This window comes from Martes martes, assembly GCF_963455335.1.
Source record: "Martes martes genome assembly, chromosome: 14".
Lineage (NCBI taxonomy): Eukaryota > Metazoa > Chordata > Mammalia > Carnivora > Mustelidae > Martes > Martes martes.
The window spans coordinates 54741762-54761369 of NC_137902.1; the positions used below are offsets into that span (position 1 = coordinate 54741762).

Genomic DNA, 19608 nt, shown 5'->3' on the forward strand with positions numbered 1-19608 from the left:
AGACTCCCCCAGAGCCCAGGGAGCCTGTGGGGCATCTGCCTGGGGAGGTGGGTGGGCGGGAGGACACCCCCCCCACTCAGCTCCAGGCATCAGGGCTCCTTGGCTTTATAGACTTAGCATCTGCTTAAGATTTTAGAGGGAAATACGGTACCATGGCTAAAACCCCATTTGACCCTGTACAACTGGGGAAACGGAGGCCTTGTAGGAGTTAGTCGAAGACGGAATCTTTAGCAGCAAGGTGTGCCCTGTTCTGTCTTTCTCTCCCTGAAAATCTCTCTCACACACATGCATGCACACGCACACGCACACATGCTCACTCCTGGCCAGAACCACGAGCAAGCCCACAAGCGTCCACACTCAAGAAAAGAGTTTTCTATTTTTTTGTGTGTGTTGTTTTTCATTTTCTGTTTTTTTTTTTCTTAAAAAGGACTTATCCAAATATCTGGATAATAAATCATGTGCGTTTCCTAAGAAACTGGGTTTTTCTTTTCCCTTGTGGTTTTGGTGTTGTTCTTTATCTTCTTGGAGCCTGACTCGCGGTCTGAGGTTTCTTTCTTCCTTTCCTTTTCCTTTTTGCTTTGGACAGGAGAAAGCAGTTCATGTGAATTGTACTTGACTCTTCAAAGAGGAAACTGGTGTGAAAGGAGAAGAGGGCTCAGGGAGGAGGGAGAAACCAGGAACCGAGGGAGAAACTGAAGGATGAAACGAAGACAAACGCGACCCAGAGCTCTCGGGGTGGCGGTGGCAGGTGGGGTGGAAGGAGTGGGGAGGGCCACCTCCTGGCCGCCCCCCAGCTGCCTCCAGAGGCCTCACGGTGGTTCCTGCACGGAGATCTGAGGGTAGGAGGGACAGCAGGGGGTGGAGAAGGAGCACTGGGTCCTCAGGACAACGGAGTACATGGATTTGCTAAGGCTGGTCGTGGTCTGGAGTGGGGCGAGGGGAGGCGGAGGGGACGACTCCGGCTGTGAGCCAGGGGGCAGCAGAGGCCTCACCGCCTCTCAAGAGGCTGCCCCAGGTCTCCCTGTGCCCGCCTCCTGCCTGCCCTCCCAGCCCATGGTTCTGGAGCCGCTCAGCAGTCCCCATCAGTGGCCATGGCCACCAGCATCTCACTCTTGCCCATCTCCTCCAAGGCACTCGCCAGGCTGTTGAGGTCCCCGTCGTCCTGCTGCAGAGCTTCCCAGAGGTCCAGGATCACACCCGTGGGGCTCGCTTTGGTGGCAAAGTAGTTCAGGTACCTGGCGGAGGGAAGGAGAAGGCCATTGGGCTCCCAGGCACCTCCCGGAAGCGTGGAAATGGAGAGAGCCCCGGGACGTGGGAAGACTCTGCAGTCCCACAGTCCTGGGTCTGACCCCTAACCCCTCTGCTGGGGGGCTGTGTGGCCCTGGGCAAGCCACTGCTCCTCTCTGAGCATCAGTTTCATCCTCTCTAAAATGGAACTGTCCTTGCTCATCATCATGTCTCACTTCTGTTAGTACTACCACTGAAAGACACTGGCCCCAGGAGAGTCCGTCCAGACCTAGCCTTCCATTCTTTCCTCGTCCCACACCCGTTCCCTGCTTGTCTTGTCCCCCACACTCTCCCGAGAGCAGGAACAAAGCCTGAGATGCTCTGCAAAGCCCGTTTCCAGTAAGGTATCTTGTACGTGGCATCTGCTCAGTGCAGGTGTATTAAAGGGTCTCTCAGTAAGTATAATGTAATAATAAGGACGGTTGTTGCCATTGTATTTATCCCCAAGAACTCTTTAAGTTCTCCAGAAGGGCTTTGACACCAAAGTATACTCTGTCACTGGGCAAACATTTCCAGAATACCTGCTCTGTCCTGGGCAGAGGGGTGCAGATGGTGATCACACCTGGTATCCTGTCTTGCCCGGATTCTCACAGGCCAGCACCCAGAGCGGGTGTTCCTCAAGGCTTTAGCACACCCGAGCTGAGCTCCTGATCTACCACGGATGGAAGGCTCTAGGTCCTGGCCCACCCATGCCTTGGGGACAAAGGGAGGCTGCGCTGGGGGGATCTGGCCCAACACCTACCGGTCCATGGAGAGCTTCTGCGCCAAGAGACGCCAGTCGTTGCCCCGTGAGTTGGGGGCATCCAGGCTGTTGCAGATCTTTTGGCGGATGGACAGTGGAATCTTGAAGGCGTACGGCCCCAGCTGGGTGGTGACAGTGCTGCCAGGGGCAGAGCAGAAGGTGTCCAGGGAGCCGGCAGGTGTCTGGAAGGGTGGGGGGGCAAGGTGAGAGGGGCAGAGTCCCCCCATCCCCATGCATACCACTGGCATCTGTCCCTCCAACCTTCCTGCCCGGAGACTGGGAGCTCACGGAGCTTCCGGTCACTCCCAACGCTCTGGGCAGGCTCCAGCTGCTCAGTCAAAGTCCCCCTCCCCTGGGAGTTTCCAAGGGATACAGCTGCATGCCCAGCACCCAGCCCTCAAGGCACACCATGCTCATGCACTGGGCCTGGGCTAACGCACTGCATCTTGATTACAAAGCCACAAGGAGCCTCAGCCATGGTCTAATCCATCCAGAGCCACTTTTACACGTGTGGAAATGAAGTCTAGAAAGGGGAAGGGACTTGTCCAGGGTCGAATGCCAAGTCAGAGGCACAGCAGGGTCTCAGCCCGTAGCCAGTGCTCTTGACACTGAGCTGCAAGGAGGTTCTAGCACTATTGTCCCGGGTAGCCTGCGTTTTGTTAACCTCAGTCTGGATTCACAGTGGGGGAGGACCACAGGCCAGGGCCAAGTGCTAACTGGATCCAAGGTGGATGGTCTCTGTCCTCCCTAAGACCCGCTTTCTGATTTAGTGAGGTGTTTAGTGATTACCTCTAGTGAGGTAATCTGTGTTGCTAAGCACAGCATTGGCCGTTCAGTAAGTGCCAGCTCTGAGCAAAAGACTCCCAGGTCCCCACTCAGACTTGGGAGGTAAAGGGGACCCATCTTTACAGGAGACAGCACCCCCCCCAGCTGAGGTGGGGAGCACGGGGATCTGAGCGCTGCACCCCCGGCCCCACAGGGTGTCTGGCCTCGGACTCACCTCGGCCAGCGTGGTGTGCAGCTGGAAGATCTGGCCTTCCCCTTCCACCTGCCGCACACAGATCTTGCAGGTGAGCTCGGTGGAGGCCAGGCTGTGCCTCTCCAGGGTGAAGGTGCAGTGTAGGGCCTTCTGGCTGCCGCTCCAGATGTGATAGAAGGGGATCTCCTGAGGGAGGGGCGGCAGGGCGAAGGATGGGAGGTTAGCCTGCCCTGCTTGCAGGGAAGGGGAGGCAGAGGCCGGTAATGAGGCCAGGGTCGGGGAGCATGGGGACTTTTCAGGGGCCGTGCAGGCCTCTCCCTCCAGATGGGCAGAGGAAGAAGAGCTGGCCAAGGGCCCCTCAGCTGAGAAAGGGAGCATATGGGGGAGAAGGCCCTGGTGTGGATGTGTGAGTCTGTGTGTGGGTACATGTGCACCTGCACACGTATGTCTGGGCTGGAAGCCTTGCCCCCTCGATGGTGTTGCACAGATGGGTGCAGGTGCGGTGGGGGGGCACTATCTGAGATTCCTTTGCATGGTCTGCCAGACACGAGCACTCTTAGAGACAGTAGTGCGCGATGGGGTGGGCACCGAGCATGGGGCTGTGCCTCAGGATGACCGGGAACGTGGAGTGGGGTGGGCAGGAGACAGAGACGGGGCGGGGGGAGGCATGGGGGGGCACTGGTCTTCCCTGGGCAGCCCGTCACATGCTCCCCCTCCCCAGCTTCATCCCCCGCAGCTCTCTGGCCCGGCCCTCACCTGGTACTTGGCCAGCAGCTTGCTTCTCCAGTGGGCGTGGGGGATGTCATGCAGAGACAGGCGCAGGTTGTGATAACTGTCTTTAAACAGCAGGGGTTTGGGCTCCTCCACCAGATAGCCCCCCAGTGTCCGCTCCAGCTCCAGCACCTCCTGTGGGTCGGCAGGCAAGGGGAAAGGGGGAGCCCATCACCCTTGGCCAGTGGGTTCTTCCTGCTGCAAGCTGGGGGCCTGGGGACACAGGCGGGCCGTGGGAGCCGGGCTACAGGACCAAGGGCAGGTACCCATTGGAGCACGGGCCTGGGCATTTGGTAAGCGCTCAGGAAGTCACGCCGTGTGAACAGATGGATGAGTGGACAGATAATGGACAGATGGATAAGTGACTGGACTTAGAGATGACTGCACAGATATATGGATGAATAGATAAATAAATGGACGCATAAGTACAGACAGACAGATGGACGTCCGGACGGATATACAAACAGATGGGTATATAAACAGAAGGACAAATGGAAGGAAAGATGAATAGATGCTTGGTGATGGCTGGACAGACACATGGACTGCTGAGTGAATGAGTATACAGATAGATGGGAAGCAAGCTGGATGGATGATGGATGGGTGGACGAATGGATGGATGGACAGATGGGGACCGAAGAGATAAGGAATGCCATCAAACAAAAATGTGGCAGCTTCCCTCCTGACCTTCCCTCCATTCTCCAACCAAAGCTGGGCCCTGGCCAATGCCCCCGTGCTGAGGGATGCAGGCCACAAGAGCATTTGCCAGAGCCTCCAACCCATTCGGGGCCTTCTGGAATTTCAGACCAGCCTGGTGTGGCAGAGGACACTCACTCTCCCATGAGGCCTTTCCGCCTATGCTGCCTTAGTCCCTGACTAGAGTTTGGGACAAGTCACAAGTGACTGGGAGACAGGAGCTGGAGGAGACCACACACCATGGGTAGGGAGAGGCTTGGAGCTACAGGAAAGGGACTAGAGGCTTCGCAGAGGGATGGAAGAAAGGCAGAGGTTTACACGGGATCCAGGGGCTGTGTTCTTCCAGTGTTAGAATGAGTCTGAGGTCCTAGGAACTGGGGCGAGGACTGGGGAGGCAATGGGCAGGGACTTGGAGGCTGGGAGGGGGGAAGGGTGCTAAAACACACCTGCCACCATCAGGCTCTATGTGCCCAAATCTGACCCTTTCATCTTTCTGCTCTCTCTGCCCAAACCACTCGCACCTGCCACAACCCCTCCCTCATTCAGGGGCACTGTCTGTCCTTTTGCATATACTCAGAACCTGGCTGTCAGCCCTGACCCCTCCTCTCTGCCCCTCATCCCATCAGTCACTGGGTTCTATCCATTCTACTAACACAGTGGCCAACCCCCTGTCCTCACTGCTGTCCTTGCCTGGTGTCCAGGGCCCAGGTGAAGCTTTCAACTGGCCTCCCTGCCTCTTGTCCACCCATTCCTGCAGCATAGCTCAGGGGCTTTCAAAGGAGTGCCTGTGCACAGGTGTCCACCGCCTCTATGCCCCTGCCCGAAGGATAGATCCCAAATTCCTGAATATAGATCCCAAGGCTGTTGGGGAGCTGAGCCCTGCCCTCCTCTCCAGCCCCATCTCTCTCCCTCCGTCACATACGCACAGCCCCTGCAGGCTTCGGTCACACGGAACGACACATCTGCCTTTGCGTTTGCAGCTTTGCCTACTGGAAGGCCCTCCAGCCTTCTCTGCCTGGCACCCCTACTTGGCTTTCAGAGCATAGGTCTAAGGCTAACTGTGCCGTGAAGCCCTCTCAGACCCTCCCCCTCCCAGGTGGATGCTCCCCTCGCCCTCCTTCAGGGAGCCCCCTCTCTGTCTCCCTCTCCTCTAGCCTGGAGCTTGGTGAGGGCAGAACTGTGCCTGATTCCTCTCTGTATCTCGGGGTGTGATGCCATTTCAATGTCTGAGTAACGAATGACGGGTTTATGAGGCTGATGGTGGAAGAGGGTACCGCAACGGGGCTGACGCACACCCAGTGTGCCAGTGCTGGGCCTTACCTTCAGGGCTACGGGTGTGTCCTCCAGGCAGTAGACCCTGAGGCTGTACTCCAGGGAGGTGCAGAGGGCGGGGGCGAAGATGGCCAGCTGGAGCCGCTTGACGGCCGAGCGGGAGTACGACTCGCCCGTGAAGACGTAGGTGCCCAGCTGGTCCAGCAGGATGTGGCAGGACCTGGCCTCCAGCTGGCAGTAGCAGGGAGTGTTCAGGGTCTCCTCATCCAGAGTCACCACCTCCTGCAGGGTGAGGCACACAGGTCACAGTTAAGGCCATGGAGAGGTCCACCAAGGCGGAGACGGGAGAAAAGGGTCTTTCAGCTTCGGAGGCTTCCCAGAGCAGGTTCGGATGGCGGACCCGGCCCCCCAGCCTCGGCTCCTCACCTCCCAGTGGCCCTGGTGGGCCTGGGTCTTGAGCTGGAAGATCCAGTCGCCGGCACTGACTTCCGCACAGTGGGGTACCGTGAGGATGACGGGGCGGCACAGCAGGAGGCCCGTGGGCCCACAGGTCACTGAGGGGCTCAGTACTGTCTGGGTCCCTTCTGAAAGCGGGCTGGGGAGATGGCAGAGGGCAGGGCGGAGGCAGTGAGGGGAGGCCGGAAGGTCAGCAAGGGCTGGGACTGGTGTGGGGCTCCTGCCTCTGTCCTGGCTCCTGGGAGGCTGAAGGCACATCTCCACCCCTCGGGGCTCCCGGAGGTCATGGGTCAAGGAGAGACAAAAGGATGGCATACGCCTGAAGATTGTTCTCAGATTTCTGTTGTTCAAGTAAAGTTCTCACACTCATATCCCTGTTCTCGTTTTCAAAGGCTCTGCACTCTTAGGATGTTTTGAACAAGTGTTGCTCAACTGCCCTCTGGAAAGGGGCTAGCAGTCTAGGCTGTCGCCAGCATGTCACGGGGCAGGGGGGAGTCCCCACACTTTTGTCAATATGAAGCTTTTATCGCATGAAAAAAATCTGTAAATTCAAAAAGCAAAAAACTCCTAATATCTCATGGCTGAATCACAATTTCTCGGACTACAAATTATGCTGAATGTTTTTTCATAATCTACTGGAGTGTGTGTGTGTCTGTGTGTGTGTGTGTGTGTGTGTGTGTGTGTGTGAGGGTGTGTGCATCAAAGAGACTATGTGTCAATCACTTCCTATCCTCTGACCCTTCTTGCAGTGAAATATTCAAAGCCTCTTTACATAGTAAGGTTATTAACCTTTTGTCATAATGTAGCTATTCTGTCAATTGCCTTTCAGTTTCCTGATTTGTGGGGCTGATTTTTATGATATAAATGTAGAGGTAATAAGGTCTGTCAATGTCTTCCTTGGAGGACTACCTCTGGCTTTAGGATCAGGCGCAGGGTGGGGGATGGTGGTATCTGAACCCAGGGTGGACAGGGAGGAGGGAGAGGAAGAGGAAGAGGAGAAGGGCAGCCCAGGCCGGAACTGAGGTCTCTCTACTCACAGGGTGTTCTCTGCCTTGTTGATAAGGAGGTACATCTCATAGAACTTGCCCTGGGGGATGGCTCCATTGGGCACCAGCAGGCTGACCCCTAGGGGGAGAGGGAGGTCAGCAGGGAGGAGCTAGATGCAGTCTAAGAGCTTAGAACAGGGGTGGGGGAGTAGCTCCTTGCTTAGGTCAGGGGGAGAAAGCCATTTCCTGAAATCCAGGTGGTCAACGAAGAGGTGGGGAGAACAGCTCTGGGGATTAGGTACAAGGACAGCCCAGGCCACTGACAGCAGGGGGTTTGTCTGATAACATGGGGGCCCCTGGCTTTATGACAGGGTACAAAGATGGCAAAGACTCAAAGTCAGAAGGCCCCAGTGACAGCTCTAGCCCCAGACCCATGTGACACTGGGAAACTATCAACTGATGGCTTTGCAGCCCGAGATGGGCAGCCCTGCCCTCCCAGTATTGCTCCGTAGGTCTGGGGAACTACGAAGAGCTATTCTCTCCCACTTAAAAGATGAGGTTTACAGAGCGGCTACTCCAAGGTTCCCCTGCCTTAGTGGGGCAGAGAAAGGTCTGGACCCCACGTCTTCTATTTCATAGTCCCTTCTTCTCCCTGGGCCTCATGTTTCCAATCTGAGAAATGGGATTAGGGAAGTCTTAATTTCTATCGGTGGAAGGGGCTGCTGGAGGGATGCCTAGAGGGACTCACTGAGCCTGGGCCAAAAGGCAAGCAGAGCAGGAGCCCACCTGTGCCGGGGATGCTGAGCCTCCCACCAAGGCAGCCAAAAGTGCCACTGACACTGCTCCCTGGGTCACGGGGCAGGCCCAGGAGCTGCTGGGAGCCGAGGCTGGCAGTGCGCAGGTGCAGCAAGTGGGCATCCCGGGTGAAATCGCCAGGGTATGTGCCGGGCGGCAGGACACCCAGCAAGTCAGCCCCATCCGGCAGGCCTGGCCCAGAGCCGGTGGTGCCGGAGTTGTAGACCTTGATCTTGAGATTGGGCAGGGGGTCCAGCAGGGGTGAGTTGGTCATGGGGATCTTGTCGGCTGAGTCCTGCAGGGCATACATGGGCCCACGGTAGATGCCGGCACTAGCAGTGAGGTCTGGAGGCGCTGACGGGTGCAGGAGCTGTGGATTGTCTGCAGGGGTTGGGGCTATGATCAGACCCAGCTGTGCCTTACTGGCTTGCTCCCATCCTCTACCCCTGCTGGGGGCCCTCCTGTTGCCAAATCCCACCCAAACGTCCAGCTGCCAAAGGCTCAATTGCCATCCACCGCAGGAAGCTTTGGGGACCCACCACCCGGGCTACTCCCTCCCTTCTCTGGGTCACTCTGATCTATGCTCATCCAGTTATCTATAGAGCAAAGTCTATAAAAACTCCAGGAGGGAGAAGGAGCCCCCACTGTGGTCTGGCTGATCTGGCCAGTCTGGCTGGCTGTCGTGCCTCTCTGGGTGCCCCGGTCTGCATCTGCCACACCCCACCCCCGATCCCAGATATCCCCAGGTGCTCACTGGGCCTCGCGGTCTTGAAGTTGACGGGATGGAAGCCGCCGGTGAGGGCGGCGGACGAGTCAGTGATGTCAGTGTCGAAGTCCCGGCGGTTGCGGCGGTACACCACCCCCCCCACCACGATGAGGACACCCACAACAACGAAGGCAGACACCACAAGGCCTGCGTACAGCGCCACGTCCCCTGAGGCCTCCAGCACTGCGGGCACAGGAAGATGGTATGAGACCCAGGTCCTGGGGCAGAGACCGAGGTCCCGGGACAGATCTGTGCTATATACACTAGCTCCTACTCTCAGCTCTGCCACAACTGGCTGGGACCTCGGACAAGCCTGAACCGTTTTGTGCATCGGTGTTTGCAAGTAAAATGGTCTCAAGGCCCCTGCCCTGCTTCCCTCCCCGTGCAGAAACAGGCAAAATGACCCGTGTCCGTCCCAACAGTGAACTCATGGCTCACTGCTGAGAAGAGACAAGGGCTGTGGCTCAGTCTGTCCTGTCCCAGCCAGGAGGTTAACTGAGAGCCCCACTGCAGCCTGCAGCCCACCCTTGGGCAGGAGGTCCCGGCGCCCAGAACTCTTAAGCAGCCCTCCCTGAGCTCAACTTGCACCCTAAGCCAGGTGGGGCCTGGAGGCTGAGGGGAAGCAGGAGGAAGGAATGAGATGGAAGGTGATGGGGTGGAGAGGAGGTGACCAGGTGGAGGGGAAGGAAGGGGCTCAGGGAGGCCACCCACGGCCACACTTCCCTCCCCCAGGCGGGCTGCTACACAGCTGCAAATAATTCTATGTAGGCCAAGCAGGAAGGTGTCAGGGTCAAGAGGCAGGGTCTGCACAGCAGTGCCATCCGACCACGCTTTCCACAACGATGCGTGTTCTCTGCATTGTCCCAGACGACAGCCACTAGCCACATGTGGCTAATGAATGACTAAAATGTGGCCCGTGTCACTGAGGAACTAAGTCTTAAGCAATGTATTTAATTTTAACTAAGTTCACAGGAAGTTAAAAGAGCCACACGTGGCCAGTGGCTACCATGCCGGACGGCACACAGGCAGAGCCAAAATACCTGCTCTTCCCTTCCAAGAAGTACATGCCCATCTCCCCTCCTGTGGGGGAGGCTCAGAAAAGTAGGCCTGCTTTCCCTTCCAAGCCCCACCTCCCCAGTGCAGACAGAGCTTTCGGGAGGTAGGGGTGGCTAAGTCCCAGTGTCTGCCCACTTCCGCCACCTTCTGGCCCCATCTCTCCTCAGTGGCCCTCACTCTTGGGCTCCCCAGAGGATCCTGGCCCCCCGGGAGAGCGGCTGGAGGAGGCCCTCAAGGCTTGGTTCTGCCTCCTTGATGTTCTCCCTGACCACTGTGAGCCGGGCCCAGGGCCTCACTGTTGATTTTACGATTCTGGAATTATTTGGGAATGATGGTTTAATTGCCACAGGCCAATCCACCCGAGCTGGTTTACTGCTCTGGGGCTGCCACAGCACAGCCTGGGGAGGAAGCCGACCAGCCCCTCGGTGCTGACGGCAGGCAGCAGGTTTCCTGGAGAATCTAGTCCTGCTACTGGGGGTAAGTACGGGGCTCTGGGTGGACAGTGTGGGCCTGGGTGGTGGCTCTGTCACAAAGAGGAAGCTGAGGGCACAAGGCTAAAATCGCCAGCATTGGCCACATAACTAGTTAGGTTCAAATCCCACCTGGATCCCCAGGTAAGCCCCTTCCTCACTGAGACCCAACTTCTCCCATCACAGGAGGGTTGGGGCAGTGTCCTTTCTGTAGCTGTGGGTCTCCCTGTCTGCATGTGACAGAGGCCATGACATGTGCAGCACCAGGGGTGGGGGACCGCATGGAGGGTGGGTGAGGGGGCACCTTCCAGTCTCCCTGTCCCCCACACTGCCCTGCACCCCACACCCTTGAAAAGCCAGTCAAGGAGAGCCAGGGATCCCCCAGAACAAAGAGGACAGCCATGAAATGGGACTTACGGTGGCTTTTGGGGTCACTTAGAGTTTTCTTATCTGTCGAGGGAAATAAACGGAAAGACAATGACGTAGGTGGCGGAGAAAGGATGGCGGAGGTGACAGGAAACGGGCAGATGAGATGATGCACGTGGGCGGGTGGGCAGAAGCCCCAGGGGCTGCTCCACTGCTGCCGGCACCTGAGACCTGGGGCGGCCTGGGGGGCACCCCCATCCGGCTCGAGCCCACACCCCGGGGACCCGGCGTCCCGAGGACTCACTCTGCACGCACAACCCGTCTGTACAGTTCTTGGAGTCGAGCAGGGTCCCGCTGCAGTCTCGGCCTCCGTTCTGGGGCGGGGGCGCCATGCACTCGCGGCTGCGCCAGTGGGCACACTCGGTGCTGCAGGCTGACCACTTGCTCCACTCCGTCCACGCTCCGTCCACTGCGGGAGCATGGGGCACGGCACGCGCGGTTAGGCACGCAGAATGCAGCAACGCACCCGCACCCACGCATGCGCACTACGGCAGGACAGGGTGCCCGGACATGCAAGCCATAGGGCAACACTCACCCCCAGCCATGGGGCCCGGGCACGGATGGGGCGGGGACAGACAGAACACGAACACACACACACACACACACACACTCTCTCTCTCTCTCTCTCTCCCTTCTCTCTCTCTCTCTCTCTCAGACGCAGTCCCGGGGCCCTCACGGGGACTCAAGCCCAAGGCAAACACACCGAAACCCAAGAGCCCAGACAAAACCAGGCATGCAGGGGACCCACAGACGGGGACCCACAGGGTGAGGTGAAGAGCAGAGAAGAGAGGGCCTTTGCAGGATTAGGGGTGGCGGTCAAGACGTGTCTAGGTCAAGGGCAGGGGCACAGGCTCCTCCCACCCCAGGCAGCCTGGGACCCCGGCCCTAGAGCTGACACCGAGAACCCTCAGCCTGGAGGGCAGGAGAGTCCACCCCTCAGACAGCGGCTCAGAGCCTCCGGGTCTGTCTCTTTAGCAGCCGGCACAGAATGAGAGGGCAGAGGCTCCAGGACAAGCATCTTTCACCCCCCACAATGGGATAGAGCAGCCAGCCCCAGGGCGGCAGCCCTCTCGGCACAGAAAGGAGGGCTGGGAACCAGAGTGGGGCCATGGAGGGGGAGGTGGGATGCCGGCTGGCCCCTGGCCTTACCTGGACACACAGTAGTGCAGGCGGTCTTTTGGAAGGCCTGGCCCTCACAGAAGGCGCCTCCATTGAGCGGTGCTGGGTTGGTGCAGGTCCGCGTGCGCTTCTGCCAGCCACGGCCACAGCGGTTGGAGCAGGGTGACCACTCCGCCCAGCTGGACCAGCCACCATTCACTGCAAGGGCAGCGGTGTCACCTGCTTGGCCCGGCTCTGCCACCTGTGGGCCCCCTAACCCCATCTCCAGGCCCAATGAGGCCCTTCTGCTGAGGCCTAGCCTTTCCTAAGTGGACCCCTCCTGCCGTAGCACTGGGGACAGATCTGGGCTGTAGCCATCAGCCCCAGAGGGGACCAGGGAGGTCAAGCTCTATCCCTAACCTCAGTGTATGGTGGCAAATGAAAGTCCAGAGAGGGCTGATGCTTACACAAGGCCACCCAGTAATGAAGCCAGATGTAGGGTTCTTTCTAGCACACTCAAAGCATCTCAGCTGTGGCTCTGCCCCCCTATACCCAAGGGAACAGCAAGGAATAACCTACAGGCCAAGGCAGTGGTTTCTCACTCTGCTGGGACACCAGGCTCAGGAATGAGGATACTGACTGGGTCCTGTTCCAAGCCCAAGCCCAGAGTGCCTGACTTGACTGCTAGCTTTGCTGTGTGATCCTGGTAAAGGCACCTCCCCTTGCTGGGCTTCAGCCTCCTAGCTGTCCATCGGCACCCTGCTGGCCTCTTCGATAGGACACGGTGAGGCGGGCAGATGGCCCAGGCTCTCCCCCGCCCCTGGCTAGGCTGCCCCGTGTGGGCCCATACCATAGACAGTGATGGCGGCGGTGGTGCTTCGGCGTTTGGCTACAATGTTCTTGGCCACACAGGTGTAGTTGGCTGTGTCTGACAGGCGGGCCTGGCGGATGATGAGGTTGTGGTCGATGGTGAGCAGGAAGTTGGTGTCCTGGGTGGGGTCAATGATGTCCTCATTCTTCAGCCACTCCACCTGGAGGAGAGTAGTTGGAGGGGGGCGTGAGGGCCAGTGCCTACTCACTGCATCCCGGGAAGTGGGCCCTCTGTGAAGGGGATAGGACACCCGGCCATAAGCAGGACAGAAGTTCTATCCATCTTCCACCCACGGCGGTGACGTGGTGAGGCAGGCCCTCCACAGGACAGGCACTGTGCTGAGCAGTACAGAACCCAGGGGTTGTGACAACCACCCACTAGCTGGACAGCCTCCATTTCATCAGTCAGAGGGCAGCATTTATTAGCATCTACCCGACAGGGCTGTCGCAAGGATTAAACACATTAGTGTGGAGAGCGGGAGAACTTAGCTCCCCGTAAGTACAAAATAAGCATTAGCTAGCAGCGCGTGTCTTCTGCCATTAAGGCAAAGGCCCCATGGAGTGTATCCATGCTCAGACCCGTGCATTATAAGACCCTTTGGTGTCCATGAAGCGGGGCTTTGGCTTTTGGGTGGGGAAGGAGGATTCAGCCACAGGCACTTCCCTTGCAAGAGACTGAACCTGGGACCAACCCAAGTAGCCCTTGGGGATCTTGCCCCAGCTCTGCCCCAGCTTTGGGGTTATGCCTAGCCAGGGTCTAGTGCATGCTGAATTCTTCAACGGTGGTAGTTCCCTTCTGTCTCAAGCCTTGACATTTCCATCTATGAAATGGGGAAAGCTCTGGGAGCCTGAGGCACCATGGCTGGTAGTGAATACCACGTCTGGCTGGTCCCTGCCATGCCTGGTATTCCTCTTGTCCCCACTCACCTCAGCCACAGGCACTCCCTCCGGTGGGCGGCACTGCAGGAGAACCTCCTGGTCCAGGGGCACTTCCTTGCCCAGAGGCTCCTGATCGAAGTTCTTGCGCAGATCTGGGAGAAGCAAGAGGAGTCGGTCACCACCAGGCACAGTGAGGGGGAACTGAAGCCCGAGGTACCCAGCTCTAACCACTAGGTGGCAGTGCACACCAAGGGAAGGGGCTCGACCTGTGGCATGTCCTCTTCTCCAAATTGGGGGCCCTCCCAGGTGGAGTTGGTGGAACAGGTTTCCCTCCCTGACTCTGGGATCATAAGCACGTAATAACGTGCAGGCAGCTCCCTTATACAGAAGTAGGTGATAGGGGCCGTTAGAAATCCCAAGGCCAGAGGTGGCCCAGTATCTGGGTCTAAGAGGCTTCTTCTGGGCGGGCACTCATGGGCCCTGAGGTCTCTGCAGTGGCCATCTTCAGCCAGAGATGCCCCCACAGAGGAGGAATTTCCTCTCCAGGAAGCACACGGAAGGGGCCCCGGGGGAGTGGGGTGGGGGTGTCGGACGGCGTACATGCGATGCGGACATAGGCCCGGCGACTCTTGGTGGTGCCGGCGGAGCTCCAGGCCACACACTGGCACCAGTAATCCTCCAACCCGAACAGCTCCTCCACCTGCTGCCGTGACACCTCGATTTGGACCTCCCGCACCCGCAGGCCTGACAGGAGGAGACAGATGTTAGCAGGGGACGGGTCTGAGCATGGGAAGCAGGGACATGGCACCGGGACATCTGTCTCTCTTCTGCCAAGTGCCTCCCATTTCCATCTATTTCCCTGGCCAGACCCACCAATGTCACTCCCCTGGAGACTGCCCCGGCTAATGCAAACCTGCTGTCTCGTGCCAGCCACGTCCTGCCCTAAAGCCAGGGTGTGCTCTGCAAAATGCACAAAGCCAGGTCACTCCTCTGGTTGTGCCTCCAGTCCTCAGAACACAAAGACCTTGATCCCCCACGTGGCTGTGAGGCCCTACACTGTCTGTCTGCTACAGCCTCACTGGGTGTCTTCCCTCCACCAGCCACAGGGCCTTCGCACACCAGTTCCCTGGCTGGAACTCTCTTCTGGCCCCCGTGTGCCCAATGGACCCCCAATCACCATCACCTGGGCCTCACTTCTGGAGGGAAAGCCCCACTGACCCTGGCCCACTCCCCACCCACTGTCAAAGTGCCACACGGAGCATGATTGGGCTGTGCAGGTCTCTTTCCCTGCCCAGCCTGGTTTTCCAACAGCACTGACCACTCTCTGGAACTGTATCATCTACTGATGTGGTCCTGTGTTAATTATATATTTCCTGCAGGGGAATAAAGCAGGGCTTTGCTCTGTTTACTGCTGGGGCCCACGACCTAGCACAGAAAAGGTTTTCCACAAATATGTGAAGACAGCATGTGGCCTCTCTCTGCTTAGGAGCTGGAGCTGGTGGGAGGCCCCTCTTCCTGGGATCCCACCGATTTCTCAACAGCTCCCTACTAGGGCCTGGAGGCCTCTCTGGATACTGGATCCAACAGCCTACCCAGACAGGATCCATCACTCTCCTGCCAACTGTTGACAAAGCCCCTTATGCTCAGAAAAAGAGTGAACCCTTCTGGATTAGGAAGCCCATCTAAAGCTCTTCCCCCAAAGCCTGTGGGAGGACTGCAAGGCCTCCTCCTCCAGGAAGCCCTTCATGACTATCCCGTTTCAGAATACCCAAAGCTGCTGCTCCTCCCTGCCACGTGTCCCAGCTCTTCCTCTCATGCTTACACATGGGTTCTGATAAGCCCCTCGAGGGTAGGATTGTCTACTGTACTCTCCGTGGTACTGTGGCATGGTGGTCAAGTGTGGGTTTGGGTGGCTGGGCAGGTCTGAATCCTGGCCCCAACCTCAACCTTCGGTCTCCCCCTGTACATAATGCACCCCCAGTCACCATCAGCTTTGGGCCAGGCCTCACTTCTGGAGGGAAGGCCCCTCTGACCCTGGCCCACCCCCCACCTGCTGTGAAAGTACCCTAGGGAGCATGACTGGGCTGTTCAGTTCTCTTTCCCTGCCCAGCCTGGTTTTCCCACAGCGCTGGAAGGGGGCGCTCGTGGGCCTGGTAGCCGGGGGAGTAGGGGCCGTGCTGTTACAATCACTCCTAATTGCAGGGGTGGTGAGAGGCCCCAGCGGGGTACACCATCCTTCTGCTTGGTTTGGACCCCCACCGCTGACCTCTGATCTGGGCCAGAGGGCCTCAGGGGGACACAGAAATAAGGGCAAGTTTCAAGAGGAAAGAGGCCAAGAAAAAGCCAGAAAGAAGATGGAAGAAATGGGATTTACTGAGTGCCTGCTGGGTCCTGGCACTACGCTCAACACTGAGCAGGCCCCACCATGTTCCACCCCCATGGGGACCTTCGTTAATGTCCCAGTTTACAAGGACAGGAAGTGGGGCTCATAGAGTGTGAGGAACTTCCCAGAGTCATGCAGCCACAGGGGTGGCTGGGGGTACATTTCTTTTTTCTCTCTTTTAAAAATTCCTTTTTTGGGAAGCCTGGGTGGCTCAGTCAGTTAAGCCGCTGCCTTCAGCTCAGGTCATGATCCCAGGGTCCTGGGATCAAGTCCCGCATCGGGCTCCCTGCTTAGCAGGGAGCCTGCTTCTTTCTCCGCCTCTGCCTGCCACTCTGCCTGCTTGTGCTCTCTTTCTCTTTCTCTCTCTGACAAATAAATAAATAAAATCTTAAAAAAAATTCCTTATTTTATTTTATTTTTTAGATTTTTGGGGAAGCATGAGACTCCAGATCTGTTTTCTAAAATTCTCTCAAAATGTTGGTAAAATATAGATAATCTAAAACTTACCATTTTAACGTACACAGTTGAGTAGCATTAAAGTACATTCTGGGGTGTATTTTTAAGCCTGGGTGGTTCTGAAATCGGTGAGCTTTTCCCAGAAAGATAGAAGTTGGAAGGAGGGAGAAAGGAGAGAGAGTGAGAGAGAACATGTTGTGTGGGGAGGGGGGGCAGACCAAGAAACATGGGGAAGGAAGATGGACACAGATAGGAGTGAAAAGGGAGAGGTGGGAGAGACAGAAGGAAACAGGAGAGGGCTGAATAAGGGGGGAGAGAAGGATGAGGGAAGAAGTGGCGGCAGCAGGACCAAAGCAGAGGCGGGCTGTGGGGTGAGGGGCCCCCCAGAACCTGGGCCTGGCTGGGGCTGCCTGGCACTGGCCACCTGTAGGTCACCAGCAGCAGTGGTCCCCTGGAGCCCTGGAAAGGACCCCCTCTGAGGGGCCTGGGGACACAGAAGCCCCCAACTGGCTTCAGGGGCACCTCTGGGGGTGCCCTGGACCCCGCGCGCATCTTCCTGTCGGGATCCGGGCTCTGTCCCAGCACCACCTCCATGGTGTTCTACTTAGCGAACACAGCTGGAGGAGGAGACGCAGCATCTTACGAACGGGAACAGAATCACTTCCCACAAACCCAGAGGCCCTCTGACACTAAGGACGGTCCCGGAACCTGGGTACGTGCTGGGGGGCCGGGGCTGCGGACGGGGCAGCTCCTCCTTGTTATGAAGGGTGCACAGCAGGTGCTGGAGTGTGCAAGCGCGAGAGTGTGTGCGTGAGGAACGCTCGCCCCGTCGCCCCCCACTGCTCCCTGATGTAAGCCGGAGACAGAGAGAAAAGGACTCTGTGCTCTTTCATTTGGTAGTGCAAAGTCAGACAGGGACATGTGGCCAATGCTTGGGGAGATGAGGATCCAGGATGAATCCCAGAGGGGAAACTGAGGCCCCGGGGGCGCCATGGCCATGTGAAGTCTCACACAGAGCCCAGGGCAGAGCCAGGCCCAGGACCCAGCATCCCTGGCACCCCTGTGCCCTGGAGGTGACCGGACGAGTGGGGCAGGCTCACCCGTGGCCTCATCCAGGCCCTCCTGTGTGACGTGGTCATTCTGGCTGACCCACTCGCCGTTGCACTTGAAGTAGATCTGTGTGGCAGGGAAGGCGCGGCAGCGCAGCTCCACGGGCTTGTTCTTCACGATGTAGGCGTCCTGGGGCTCCTGGAGGAAGTGGGGCAGGGGCTCAGCCGGTGCCGATGGGAAGGAGTCAGGGAGCATCTCGGTGCCGGAATCCGTGCCTGTGGAGGGAGGGTGGGCTTCATGAGGCTGAGGCTGGGGTGGGGGGCAGTGAGCGGCTGGAGATCAGCCGGGATGCCCTCTGTGACACGGGCAAGGTCTGGCCCTCCTGGGGCCTCAGTTTCCCCATTCCCCCAGCTCTTACCAGGTCGTGCTTTGGAGCCAGTCCTAGCTCTCTGACCCTGGGTGATTCTCCTTCTTTCCAGACAGAGATGTCAGGGTGGCCCAGAGAGCTGAAGGGATTGTCTGGGCCAGAACACCCCTCGAGCCCTCCCCAGTGTCCCCTGCACTGGACCTACTAAGCCTCCCTCCGGTTTCCCATGGTGATGCCACAGGACGTGAAGGGCTGGCATGGATTACAAAACAGCCAGTTTTGCCCTAAAGCCACAGCTCTCCTTGGCAGCCCCAGCCTGCTGGGCTGGTGGAGGTGGGGAGATAAGCCAGGACCCCCAGAGGCATGAGGTGGGGTCGGGTGGGGTGGCTGCACCAGGTCTGGTTCCTTGGTGCTTGGCCCCCCCATGGGGCCTCCTCCTCTGAATGCCCAAGGCAGGCAGCAGCATGGAGCGGGAGACCACCTCCCCAGCAGTGTTTACACAGAGCCTCCCCTCCTCGGCGCGTTCTATGCCCCACTCCCCAGCCCTTCCCTCCTCAGCCAAATGCACACCCTCCACCCTAATAGCAGACAAGAAAACTGCGCAGCCTGGGAACGCAGATAGGCTGTGCCCGCTACAACTCCTCCCCAACAAGGGGCCAAATGGGAGCCCTGGCCCGCCGGCCTCTCTGGAAAGAACAGTGCCTCACGAGGTGAGACAAACAGGAAGGGAGAGGGTCCGGCCACGACCAGTGCTGGGAGGGAGGGAAACCAGGCCAGGCCAGCCCATTGGTTCACTATCCACTTTAGGAAAATAGACTTTCCGACACCAAGCGCCAAACAATCAGATGGCTGGAGCGAACGATGGGGGGCTAAGCTCCAGAGGGAACAATGATTAAACCGCAGGGGTGTGCATCCGCCCAGCCCCTCACTGCCAGCCACGGCCTGTCACTGTCCCAGCACCCCAGTCCCTCCAGTGGGGTGGGGTCCCAGGAAGCACTTGCCCCCAGCCCAGGAGGCCACGATGGGGCATGCATGGCCCTAAGGAGCCCCCTATGTCCAAAGGGGCCAAGGGGACACTCTGTTCTCCGCTCTCCAAGAGCAGAATGAACAAAATAAGCCGTCTCTTTGCGGCCCAGGAGCTCCTGCTAAGACTTGGGGTGAGGGTGGGGGGTTCAGGCGCTCTGAGAACATGCACAGGTTGTCACTGACTCCAGACAGTCGGTCCCGGGGGGAGCAAAGGGGAAGTCAGCAGGAAAGTGTGAATCCTGCTCCATCTAGCATGTTCCATGGGACCCCAGGACAGCCCTTTAACTGCCAGCATGATACTTTGTCTCTGAAGACGGCAGGGAGGTCAACGCCCTTCCCTGGGCTGTTCTGAGGACCACAAGAGCTAGACAAGCGTGAGCACCCAGGAGGGGGCAAGCGCATAGTAGGTGTACATCGTCACATGAAAATGGCGACTAGCGCTCGCCTGGCATTAGGGGCTGTGTTTTTAGCACTTTACACAGTCAGCTTACCTCACTCTTGCAACAACTCTGTAAGGTATTTATGGGAGTCTTTGGTTTCTATGTGGGGAAACTGAGGCTGGGAGAGGTGAAGCAGCTTGCTCTAGGGCACAGAGCTAGCAGGAGGCACAGCCAAGTTCTGAACCCGATAGGCAGACCCCCAGCTTCTGGGATACTGCCCAGGACTCCAGACGGCCTGCTGCTGGAGTAGCTCGGGGACAGGGTGAGCATCCCCCCGTCTGAGAATCCGGATGGATCCTGTCCTGACACCAGCCAGGACCCCACAACTCTAAGAACTCTC

General features: G+C 58.1%; 1 protein-coding gene across 2 annotated transcripts in view; it reads right to left on the reverse strand.

Annotated features, from left to right (window-relative positions):
• Nucleotides 1–421: 421 nt before the first annotated feature.
• The window catches only part of UNC5B (unc-5 netrin receptor B), a 78212-nt gene continuing 59025 nt past the window's right edge, over nucleotides 422–19608 (reverse strand). The window contains exons 2-17 of one of the 2 annotated variants that reach the window (XM_080823468.1): nucleotides 17486–17710; nucleotides 14147–14290; nucleotides 13595–13698; nucleotides 12648–12828; nucleotides 11849–12016; nucleotides 10944–11108; nucleotides 10691–10723; nucleotides 8736–8930; nucleotides 7973–8362; nucleotides 7238–7325; nucleotides 6171–6339; nucleotides 5793–6026; nucleotides 3765–3914; nucleotides 3030–3194; nucleotides 2030–2211; nucleotides 422–1235 (exon numbers count right to left, since the gene is read on the reverse strand). In XM_080823468.1, coding sequence (XP_080679594.1) covers nucleotides 1070–1235; nucleotides 2030–2211; nucleotides 3030–3194; nucleotides 3765–3914; nucleotides 5793–6026; nucleotides 6171–6339; nucleotides 7238–7325; nucleotides 7973–8362; nucleotides 8736–8930; nucleotides 10691–10723; nucleotides 10944–11108; nucleotides 11849–12016; nucleotides 12648–12828; nucleotides 13595–13698; nucleotides 14147–14290; nucleotides 17486–17710 — 2759 coding nt within the window. In that variant the 3' untranslated portion in view covers nucleotides 422–1069. The remainder of the gene's footprint in view (nucleotides 1236–2029; nucleotides 2212–3029; nucleotides 3195–3764; nucleotides 3915–5792; nucleotides 6027–6170; nucleotides 6340–7237; nucleotides 7326–7972; nucleotides 8363–8735; nucleotides 8931–10690; nucleotides 10724–10943; nucleotides 11109–11848; nucleotides 12017–12647; nucleotides 12829–13594; nucleotides 13699–14146; nucleotides 14291–17485; nucleotides 17711–19608) is intronic. The other variant, XM_080823467.1, reaches the window with a different exon arrangement.